Below are 12,428 nucleotides of genomic sequence, written 5' to 3' on the forward strand. Positions count from 1 at the left end.
AAGTTAAACACCACAGTAGTTACTAAATACTTCTCTCATGGCTAGGAAAAATGCTACAAGATCAGTCAATAAACAAAGCTAGAGTAAATTTTAGACACAGTACTTAAGTTGGCTGTAACAAATTGTTTAATACACTCTTACTTTAGAATATTATTTATTTACTTATTATTTTATATATTTATTTATATGCCCTCTACTTAGAAAAGTCTCCCCCAAAGACAGTGTAAGCTTGATACAGATCCTTGAAAAAAAGTCTGTTTTTCTGGGAATAAAGAAACAAAAATTGACGAATATATTTTATACACATATTAAGAAGAGACCAAAGTGGTTTGTTGCCAGCTTTGATTTACCCAGTTGGATTAGTGTAAATGAAGGAATTTGGTAGGATGGTTGCTTTAGAGAAAATAATCCCTCAAGTGAGGACACAAATATTTTGCATAATATCCCTTGACAAAGAAAAGACATATTTAAACAAAAACACTAACGGTTGGACACGAGTGGCATGTTTTACTTTTGGACTTAGGTGAAGAACAGGACAGTGCAAGGTCAGTGCTTCAGTAACAAGCAAAACATTCCACACAACATGGCAGCTTGTAACTGTACAAACAAAAATTGCTTTAAAATAATTTTAAGAGACTAAAAAGGTCATATGTGTGTGAGTCTGACTAATACAGCTGCACTCATGAAGACAAGCTCAATGAAGAAGGAGGTTGGGAAATTCTCTAGGCATCCTACAGTTTAAGACAAGGTACCAAAAGCGACCATGCAAAATAAAACAATCTTAGATATAATAAAGATAGGCAGTTTTAGCATCTCAAGGCAAATTTGTTAGTTGTTACAGCTCTAACAGAAGTATAACAAACACTTGATGACGTTAACTAAGGGTACCTTTAAACAAAAGGCAAGGAAGGAAAGAGTAAAGTTAGAAAGCACAACTTCATTTCAAATTTCTCTTCTAGGTCAATGAACTGCAAAATCTGTAGGTAATCATTTTATTATTCAGATGCGTAAACAGTGACAATGTAAACCAGATAGGATGCTTTAGTTCAATCTGAAGTAGTATAGTATCTCAAAGCAAAAAATTTAAGACTACTGCATACAATCCATAGAAAAACAAAACAATATCAAGAAGGATGTTGAAAAGTTAGGGATTTAGAATTACCAAGACAACAAGGAAAGGACCTAAAACAATCATACTATACAGCAAAGTGGTCTTCCATTTCTTTTAAAGCAAAAGTTATAGGATGACTTTAGTTTGTCTGCCAACATACAGAATTTCATAGCAAATGCCTGCCTAATATAACAAAGATTTAACAAAATCCAGTAGATAGAATTTTAGGCTAAAAAAAACCCTACTAATCTTCCATGAGTCTAATATAACAGACTGTTAGAGTGAACATGCCATGTACAGTTGCCTATCCCAGTGGCAAATGGTGTACACATATTCTCAATGAAGGAAGCTTGTAACCTCAGACAAAATAATAATTGTTAACAAAGAATGGTTCAACTTATTAGTAAAGTGTATCTGGTAACTGGTTCAACTTATTAGTAAAGTGTATCTGAACAAATGACATCAGATACCCTTTAGTCTATGCATGCAATCCTCAGGAAGACACATACACTTACCCTAAAAGTGCTATAAGTCAGAAATTTCATTCTGAATCCTTAAATAAGTACATATTGACTGTACAGAGTTCATACAGACAATCAGAGTAGAAGAAAGGATTATCTACAAGTAATGCTGTAGCACAAATAACTTATTTACTTTCCAAGGATTGTATTAAACAAATGTCAGACCAAATAATCTAGTGGACATTTTTGGCCTTGATCAATGAAGCATTGATCATTTGTGCATCAAAAAGAACTTGGAAAACAGAATAAAATATTACACAACATTCCTAGACTGAAAAGAAGATGAGAAGAACAAAAACAGTTCTTGGAATCTTGGAAAGAACTCCCTGGAGAAATGAGGACAGTATAGAAATCTATAAACAAAATTGAATTATCCAAGCATATTATATTAACAGGAATTAGTATAGACTTGCAAGGTTACTTTGATACAATCAAGATCATCACCACACTGCACTTTTCCCATAGTCATTTTGTTTTAAAAGCAATCAAAACAGAACATGAGGAGACGAACCTAAAATTTGGTCACTGGAGAAAGATAGTCCTACATTCTGAAAAGGATAATTACCTTCAGTGCTCTCCAAAGGAGAGGTTGATACAATCTATAAAGCATTTCTTCAACTCCTTGACGAACTTTACTTTGTTTATGAAAATAACTCAGCATCTGCAAAGAAAAAAAATGTTTATATATCTTTGTATGGTGTTTTTCAGCTTTCAGAAAGGTGAACTTTTTTGGTCTCATCTATCTTTTACATAAGACCAATGGGTTTACCATATTACGGAGTATGATAAAACTAGACACGTTAATTGATCTTGTATTTTATTAAAAAGTAAAAAAAAAAAAAGTCCTAATAAATATCTCTTTTTATTGGTTCAGTAAAGCTATATAGATATTTAAAATTATGAAATTCATAGCTACAGAGATTCACTTCAACCATTTATTTTCTAATTAAACTAAAATAACTATTTTTTAAATGATTGGGAGAAATACTTTAAAACCACGTAATCTTCAGCAAAAGTACCCATTTCTCTATAAAGGAGGAACATGTGATTCTGTAACATTACTTTTTAAATGGAGTTATCTAAATAAAGATCTACAAATGTAATACATCTACGTATGCATTGATGAAAGGCAAGTGTCAATACTCCATGTGATTCAGAACTTTAAAAGCCTATGATTAGTTAGCTAAAGCCTTTACTATTTTCATATCTGAATTATGAAGGAAAAAGAAAAAAACAAAACAGAAAAAGCAAAAGGACTTCATGTAACTTCATATAAAATAATCCCTCCACCTGAAACACTAGACAATTTGAAAAGAAGGATCTGCTTTCAAGTCACAACTTTATACTTCAGATAGTCACAAGACATGGAAGTGAACAGAATTTACAAAAACAATGTCATAGTGGAAGATTTTTCTGGCCTCAAAACACATGATATCATTTATAAAAGTAAATCTTATTTATACGTGAGAATGACAGACCTAGCTCAGGATTAATGGAGGATCACGCTGGTTTTGAACAGACTTAATTAAGAAAATAGCGAAAAGTATGTTAGTATGAGATGGAAACTTTTACTTTACAGTAAATCATCTGATTTTGATGCTACTAGTGTCATGCTTAGTAGCCGATGTATAGTAGTTGTCATGCAGTAGCTGATGCTAATGTCATGCCTTATAGGAACTTACCTCTCTAACTTTAGAATGAACAGAAGAACTTTTGGGAAGGTGTATTCCATAATGCATGAAATCCTGAATACAGTTATATTCAAGTATCTATAGTAAAAACACATATAGAAACAATAATAATTGTAAGTTCTGTAGACTGTCCAGTAACTTGTATTTTTTCTCCAGTATAAACAACTGAAGAGAGTCTTTTTTATTATTTCTTATTTGACTTCTATTTGACCCAAAGTTTTCCATGCTAGGTCAGCATGAACTGATTTGCAGAATTTTAGTGTACACAATTTATTAAATTCTCAGAGCAAAGTTTAGTGTTCAGAAGTACCTCTGCACTGTAAACTGGTAACTGATATTTGGCTGAGGCAGTGCTCTGAGGTTCTGATTATGCTTTTGATCATTTCCATGCAAATCCACAAAATCTAGATAAATATCTAAGCTATAATATATATATAGACTTGCAAAAGCTGAATAAGAGCTTCTGTTACTCAGGTAACTACCATGCTTAAAATACATTGCATAAATACAATTTGTGTAAAGGAATATTTCAGTGGCAGAGATAAAAACGCTTAAGTGCAAGCAAGCCAGTCACAGTGGCCAGTGCGACTTGCTTTTATTTCTTGATCATGCTGAAGAGACCCTTTCCTTAAGGACAGAATCCCCTACCGCTTGCTTAGGAACCTTTCTGAGGCTGAGAATTTATATACATATACACCTTGAAGTTCAAAACAGTCGAAACTGTGGGTTCAAGCATAGTATTACCTCTAAGATCTCTCCTGACACCTTCTTCCAAGCCCTGAAGTAAACTTCTGAAACGTATGCCATCAAGGATCTATATTTATATACAAGAAACACTATCAACTTCTTAGCCATATATACATACATTTCAATAAATAATAATTTGAAGTTTAAGAATAATAATGATCCTTGTTACTTATCATAATTCTACATATTAGTATTATTATTAGAAGAAAATTATTTTGCAAATCTACACTAAAAATGCCAGAAAAACAAAGTTAATTCTTAATTAATGAACCAAAGCACTATAGTGGGGGAGGGAGGGGGGATCTCTTTTACAGTGGAAAATCTAAAACATTAGCTCAGGTGTTTTTGCATTTATCTCATAATGAATGCATAAATTGTTAATAAAGATACATGGCTAGATATTATTCTAACTAAAAGAATTAGAAAGTCTCTAATTTCCATATGAAGAATTACTTAGGTAATACTTCACTAAATAATCAAAGGAAAAAAAATCCACATTATTCATCCATAAGTTAAGTTCTCAGGCTACAATTCTTCAAGGTGCTTCTCATTATTTTTCTTATGGGCAGCCTCTAATTTAATTTGGTAAGATGTTATATGGAGATATACTAAAGTGATACAAAAATTTATGTATTATACATATATATGCACACACACGCACACAAAGAAAAACATCTTATAGAAGCAGAATCTGCGATTCTCTAACACAAACAGTACAAGTAATGCAGCAGTTTATAGGAAAGCCATTTGCTTCAGCTATTGCTAAATAAGCATTTTATTACACCTATAATTGTATACATAGGTATGTACAAGGCAGCTATTACACAAAATTGTCGAAACAATACAATAATTACATTCAGCAGATTTCTAAGTCTCTGGATAGAGATATGTTCTTTCAACATATGAAGTATTTTAAAATTTGACACAAAGAAAATTTTAGCCAAGCTCTTAATGCTCATTAAGAATATCTGTGAGGCATACCTTGGAAAAAATTGTAACTGGTTTTTAACAGTTCCATGGATCATTTTAACAAAGTTAACATTCCAGTTGAACAAAAAGCTCAAAAATCTTCTTCCCTGTTGAGAGAGACAAATGGAGGAGAAAATAAAAAAGGTGTTGGGGGGAATTCAGTCCCCAGAGATATACCCCAAAAAGTATCATTAAAGTAAATTTAAAAAGGCATAGATAAAATTGCTGCCAGGGGAAAAAAACAAGAATCTTGTTTTTTTTTTTTTTCTTAAGTATAATTCCAGCATTAATTTTATTTGCATTGAAGAGAAGATGGAAGATAGTAAGGGACTGTCCATCTCAGAGTCCTCTTGATAACCACCTCATCAGAGTTCTGTCAAGTGCAATGTCATTTCCAGATAACACCATAATGGTGAAGTGCTTGGTGACAGTACAAATAAAATAGTTTGACAATTCAGCCAGCATTAGATATGGAAATATTACTGAGCAAAGCTGCATAGAATAGCTAGGCCACAGATGAAAATAAATGCTCTGATAAGCAAAGGCAATTCCTTTCATATTGTCTCATAAAAGGTAATACTGTAGATCTTCCGGAGTTGCTTTGAATTTGTTTATAGCAGAAAACTATATCCAGTGCTCTTCCTGCCTAAGTTTTCTTCCATTTTAGCAAGCTGGAAGTAGCAATGACATTTCTCATAGCAATCTGCTGCTCATTAGACAAGGCAGTGGAAGGCTGTGGATGGAGGAAATAAGCTCTCACTCTTTTGGAATCAGCAAGATCAGCCCACGGAACTAGAGATACAGACAGTATCTACACAGCTAAGTCTAGCTCTGGGTCATCCTTATAGTGAAGGCATCCAACTTCTGAGCTGAAACTCTGAAAAAGTTTCATCATATCCAAGAGCAAGTCAGTCAGTTCTAAGTGCCCTGTGTACCTTTCAGCTTTCTAGCCAAAGGAATCAGGAAAACTCATAAGGAGATGCAATAATAAAGAACAATTGGCAGGAGTTTAAGAAACACTCTGATCCATTAGCAGAAGTTCAAAGGTGCTCCCATCAAGAGCAAAACCAACAGTTATTTTCAGAACTGAAGGAAAATAGGGTTTCTAATAAAGAACATAATGCCAGATGCACTTTGACCTGGACTACTGTAGAGGAAGGTTGAGGGAAGGAAAATTGTAGGGAGAAACTTGCATTTAGTGGAACTGATCATTTAAATGCCTTCAGATCAAGCAGGAATTCAGAAGACCATCAGCACCATCAGAATCAAGTCTAAACAGTGTTAAGATTCTTGCCTGCAGGTCTGGTGGAATCCTTCCTGCTGATAAAAGCTCCTTCTATCAAGAAAGAAAAAGATCAAATAAAAAGAGCCACTCATCTCCAACTTGTAAGTCCCAGTAGTACACTCTCCATCAACATCCCTGACAAGTAAAAAGGCCAAGGGAGTCTTGATCTGTCTCAATCAGGTAAATACAAGAAGAGTTTAGCCTCAAACTCTACAATCATGGTAGCAAGACAAACGAAAAAAGGGACAAAGTAGCTTTCCATGCCATGAAATGATGAAGGCAACCAAAGTCAATGCTCAGTTCAGTTCAACAATTCTTTTTTGCTTTAGAATTCAACAGATTAAATTAGAGGTATTCACCCCCATTCCCAGGATCAATCCGCTGCTTGTCATCCAGTGATCCAAAACAACTACTGTTGTCAACATTTTCAATATCCTGGGAAATACACTGGTGACATGTGAACAGAAGTTTGTGAACTTGTTATCTTTGGTGTTGGTGCATAAACACCATGTAAGAGCATCTCATACTGCTGTGCTTGTGGATACAATACATTGTGACTCTCAATTACATACACACAAAAAATTAAGGAAAAAAAAAAAAAAAGAACTGAACTACCTCTAAAACACAGTAATTTATTTGTTGAGCTCTCAAGCTGTTCAGGTAGAAACTCCACCTGAACAGGGATGTATTCATAAATCACAGATATATTCAGAGGGTCACTTCACCAAAGTAGCCCGGAAATAAGCCTTGGAGAAATGCTTGCGCAGAATAGCACAATCTGGGAAGGCAGAAAAATTGAACTCCCAGATGTCTCAATGAAGTGTAAACATTCAGTTCCTAATAACTTAAGTTGACCTAAAACCAGGCTACCATATTTCTGACCCTTCCCCTCCCTTTCTGCTTGCATATGATGAACAAGTTCAGGGAATTAATCTGACTGCAAATCAATTCTATGAGGGGAAAAAGCTAATCAGCTAGCTCCTTGAATTGGCCCATGACATTCTGGGGAGAGGAAAATAAGAATGCTAGCCTGTGGCAACACAGGATCATAGCAGCCTGGAATTACATCATCTTAAGATACTATAGAGCTGCATTCTACAACGTGTATTCTAAAAAGAATGAGATATACTTTTGTTAGGATCTGTAAAACAAACCTGCAAGCAGTAGGGAATACTCTCTCATGGAATACTAGCACTGATGTATAGGAGTTCAGATTGGTCTCAAAGCATTCAGTCATTACGTTGATACTAGCTATGACTTACAGCATTTCACTTATAGAAGGTAAGGAAAAGATCAGAAGAGATAGCAAGTGAATGTTGGACATGTAGCTAAAAGAAATCTATCATTAGTCAAATGACCAAGACAGGGAAACCAGAGAACACTCAAGAGGTGGATTGTCATTAAAACTAAATTTTCAATGAACTCTCTCAGGACAGAAAATCCCAAAACAGAAGGACCTGCAATGCAGAATAGTTTTATAGCACCACGATAGATCACTAAAGAAATCGCAAAGGTGAACTAAATGCCTTGTAGACAGTGTACAACTCAGTGACTGATGGAAAAAGCCTTGTTTGATGATTAAAAAAAAAAAAAAAAAAAAAAAAGCTTGCCTGACTGTAGCAATAACCAAGCACATAGAACTAGAGTTGGCAAGCCATTTCCCAAATGAAAGAGGAGAGGGGTGGAAGAAAAAAAAACAAAAATAAACAACAAAAACACACCCATGACTTGCCACTGTACTGCGTTTTCAGAAGTGTTGCATGGATTCTTCTGCACATGTTTGAGTATCAGGTCAAAATGTGAAGAGATGTGCCCAAAGGTAAATGGAGAGTACTGGAACCAGTACTCAAACATCATCGTTTATGGCACTGCATGATGGGACAGAGTACACCCTCAGCAAGTTTGCAGAGGATACAAAACTGGGATGAGTGGTTTATATGTCAGATGGTTGTGCTGCTGTTCAGAGGGACCTTAACAAGCTGGAGAAATAGCCAATGGTAATCTCATGAAGTTCAACGAAGGGAAATGCTAAGTCATATACCAACAGAGGAATAAATCTGTGCACCAGCACAGCCTGGGGGTTGACTGGCTAGGAATCAGTTTTGCAGAAAGAGATCTGGGGGTGCTGTTGTTCAAAGCTGAACACAAGCCAGGAATGTATCCTTGAGATAAAGGCCAACAGTATCTTGGACTGCATTAGAAAGAATGCTGTCAGTAGGTCGAGGGAGGTGGTCCTTTCCCTTTGCTCAGCACTATTGATACCGTATCGGAGTGCTGCGTCCAGCAGTTGGGTTCCTGTACAAAAAGATATATGGACGTGCTGAAGGGCCACAAATGTGATTAAGGGATTGAAGCATCTGTCACATAAGGAAAGGCTGAGAGAGTTGGGATTGCTTAAACTGGAAAAGAGAAGGCTCAGGACAGATCTTATCAGTGTCATCAGTATAAATATCTGATGAGAAGGAGCAATGAAGGAAGAGCCAAACTCCTACCAGACTCCTCTCAGTGGTACCTAGTGAGATGGCAAGAGATAGTGAACCCAGATTGAAATATAAGAAATTCCATTTAAACATAAGGAAAAACATTTTTATTCCAAGTGTAATAAAACTCTGGAACAGGCTGTCTAGAGACATTGAGAAGTCTCCATTCTTGGAGCTATTCAAATCCTGACTGCACAAGGTTCTGAACAACCTGCTGTAGTTGACCCTGCTTTGAGCAGGAGGTTAGACTATGATCTCCAAGATTCACAAACTCTACAATTCTAACATCAATGCTCAACAACATTACTTAATTTTTCTGAGTGTTCCTAAATAAGAAGAGGAAATATTACCTCCCCTCCCTCACAGGTTAAACTTTGTGATGAAAAAGGGCACTCCTATTTGCAAAAAAAAACCCAACAACAACAACAAAACTAAAAACAGCCTGAGCATTCTTGACTAAATTAGACCGTATCAGGCTTGGGGGTTAAGAGATGGAAGCCCTGAAAAGAGAGATCTCCTGTGAAGTTCTGCCTACCACCATGATCTACAAGAGCAGAAGAACAGGTCCAGAACTGAATCTGGCATAATGACTCTGGACCTGTCAGCAGCACCAGTGATGTCTGAGGCTTTTTATAAAGAGGCTTAAGTTAATAGACAGACCCTGGCAATATTAGCAAGTTATTCTCTGGAACTAAGAAAGCTCCCTGGCCCCTCAATTCCCTCAGATTTTTCAGCACCCAGAATGATGCCTGGCAGGAAATACTAGTAGTTTAGTGTCCAAAATTCTCATCAGTTCTCTCCATTATCAGGAAAGGTCTATATTTGTGAACTCTCATTAAGATCTTTCACCTTTATCAAGCAGCAGTGGATGGACCAATAGAATGCAATTTCAGCTCTTGGTTGGCAGCTGCTGTTTTTAGTCAATCTTTCTAGCAGTAAAGCTAATGATTCAGAGTTAAGAATTTAAAGCACTAAGGATTGCCTGCCAGGTCAAAGACTTCAGTAAAGGTCACTATGTGCCCAGAAATAGGTAAAAAGAAAATGTCACAAAACATCAAGAGACCAGGAATTGCCAGCGGGGGGGGGGGGGGGGGGCAGAGTTTTTTTTTGTTTGTTTGTTTGTTTGTTTAAATTAGGGCAGAAAAGGGTGCAAAGCGTGATCAAAATTTCATATTTTGTGCATCAATAAAGAGATCTGTAAAGACATGCTAAGAAAAAGATTCACTACCAACACTGATTACCACCTTTCTTTTTTTAAAAAAAGTTTTATTTTTAAATAATTAAATTTTAATTTTATTTTTGATTTTAAATTAAGTTACCTTTTTGTTTCATCCAAAGACTGCAAACTTTCCTTAAAAAAAACCCCATCAGTAGTATTTAATATGGCTTTTATTAAAAAGCCCCACAACTTTTTAAAAAAAATTGTCTACAAGTTGTTGCTGAAACCTAGATACTACAGTTTTGTTTAGCATATCTAATTCTCAATTATTTACAAAAAGGAAATATTAAAGTGACATAGGGATTCAAATAAAAAGTAATTTTACAGAATTAAATGTAACTAAAGACATTAAGCACTGCAAAGAACATAATCAAGTACATACTTTTTTCAAGGACCAAAAATTACTTATAATAAAATAAATCAAGAAAATTTAAATCAGTAGTCTAAACTTGTCTTCCCTTACAGCCCTCTCTCCACTTACACTTTCTCTCCCTCCATTTTGCACCTCTCCCATTGCCTTATTGCATCTCAGTTTTAGTTAAAACTAAAATATCTTAAGTTATGATATGTGTAAATATCAAAAAAGAACACTTAAGTGTCATGTATCCAAAATCTGGTCTATCAAACATTTCATAGTTCCTTCCCTACCACTATTTTAAAACCCCACCTGCCCACAGTGTCACAATCATGAAGTAATCCAAGAACTCACTTTATATTAGGAGTACACATGAAAGGGAACAGATGTATTTTAAACAGACAAGACGCAGCTGGAACTTTTGAGCCAATGTCTGAGCCAACTGTCTTGTCACCTAACCAGAAAGCAAGCTTGGGTACTACTACCTTGGTGTACTGCTACAAACTAAAAATTGCAATACAGCAATTCTTCACCAGGAAAAGTTTAAGTAGTCAAAAAAACAACAATTATCTTTTTGCTGTGAAATTGAGTTCATCTCAAGATACTTCTAAAACAGGCTGCAACATGGAATCATTTAGATGAGAATTTTTTTTTTTTGATAATTACTTGTATCCAGTAAAAGAAAGACTTGTACAAAAGGAGAGTTATAACAGGGCATGGTTTCAAGTATTGAGGCAGATGCACTGGGAGCAAAGTACTTGATTCTTATTAAGAACTTGAGTGATGTTTTAGACAAATACTCTTAAAGAAAGGGGAAAAAAAGTGTTTTCAAAAAAACCCAGAAGCATCACCAGTTCATAGCTTGGAATCAGAGCTAATTTGTCTGGTATTGTTATATATCCTATCTTAAAAAGATGCTTAATGCATAACCACCACAAGTAACCAAAACTGAACCATGGAAAAGCAGAGTAGAATAAACTTTTGCTTACCTCTTCTTTCTTAATGTGTTTAACACTCATAAAACACTGAAGCAACAAGTCCTTGACTTCGTTACTGTCCTCTAAGTCATAATCAAAGCAAAGCAATGTCTGGTGTAGATTCCATAGACGAACTATATCTGCACCCTGATAGAAGGGGGAAAAAAAAAATCCTGAAGATTTTCAGACTGCAAAATTAAGAGCTTTCACTTTCACTTTTATTACAGGGAAAAGATTAAAAAAACGCATAACTGCGGAAACACTGACTTCCAACAACTGAAGATGTACAGGAAGAAAGCTGACATTTCATGCAAAAAAAAGAATAAAAAAGCATGTCACTTCTGAAATTTCATGCAATGAAAGCAGTGCAAAAGATGTATGTCATTTTGCTCTAAGTAATTCACAAACTAGAGAAGGATTTCAATAAATTAATCAGAGAAGTAAGTAAAAGAAATTATTGTAAAGTGATACAGACTAACAGAAAATGAAGTGTCCCACATAAGATATCTATGAGTTGCTGAACATAGTACTTCAAATCTGAATTAACCAAAAGCACTAACTCCTACTGAAATCTTGGTTAGTAGAGTTCGGAAATGAGTGAATTAAAAAAAGAATGTGAAGTAACAGTTCATTTGTGATACTGATGCTAAAAATTTTTAAAGTTTATTCTAGAGAAGACCACATTTTAAAGTGTTGTTTGTGCAAGCAACCCCAAAAAGATGCTTTGTAACCAACATGCACTCTATGGGATCATTAGGTGGAAAGCACTAAGATAGTGGAAACAAGTTAACTTGAGAAAAAGAATTATGTGCAATTATGTTTCTTAGAATATTCAGTAGTAATTTAGAAGTCAATACAACTTCACCATACCGTAGCAGCTTTACTAAGGCTTTTTCTTAGCAGTATAATAAATATTGTTTTCCCTAGCTGCTCCTTCCCTTCCAGTCCTTTCTCCCACCACATTTCACATATGCGCTGGATGGCACCCTGTAGAATTTTTTCAGATTCAGGTAATGCAGGAAGAACACCTACAACAGTATAAAGTAATTATTTATTGCAATGAATTATATTAA

General features: G+C 35.2%; 1 protein-coding gene across 1 annotated transcript in view; it reads right to left on the minus strand.

Annotated features, from left to right (window-relative positions):
• NCAPG2 (non-SMC condensin II complex subunit G2) overlaps positions 1–12,428 on the minus strand; it is a 48,852-nt gene that overhangs the window by 30,197 nt on the left and 6,227 nt on the right. The window contains exons 4-9 of the mRNA XM_062567670.1: positions 12,226–12,383; positions 11,368–11,502; positions 5,052–5,146; positions 4,068–4,137; positions 3,315–3,401; positions 2,198–2,293 (exon numbers count right to left, since the gene is read on the minus strand). Coding sequence (XP_062423654.1) covers positions 2,198–2,293; positions 3,315–3,401; positions 4,068–4,137; positions 5,052–5,146; positions 11,368–11,502; positions 12,226–12,383 — 641 coding nt within the window. The remainder of the gene's footprint in view (positions 1–2,197; positions 2,294–3,314; positions 3,402–4,067; positions 4,138–5,051; positions 5,147–11,367; positions 11,503–12,225; positions 12,384–12,428) is intronic.

The sequence above is a fragment of the Rhea pennata genome, chromosome 2 (genome assembly GCF_028389875.1).
Source record: "Rhea pennata isolate bPtePen1 chromosome 2, bPtePen1.pri, whole genome shotgun sequence".
In the NCBI taxonomy this organism is placed as follows: Eukaryota; Metazoa; Chordata; class Aves; order Rheiformes; family Rheidae; genus Rhea; species Rhea pennata.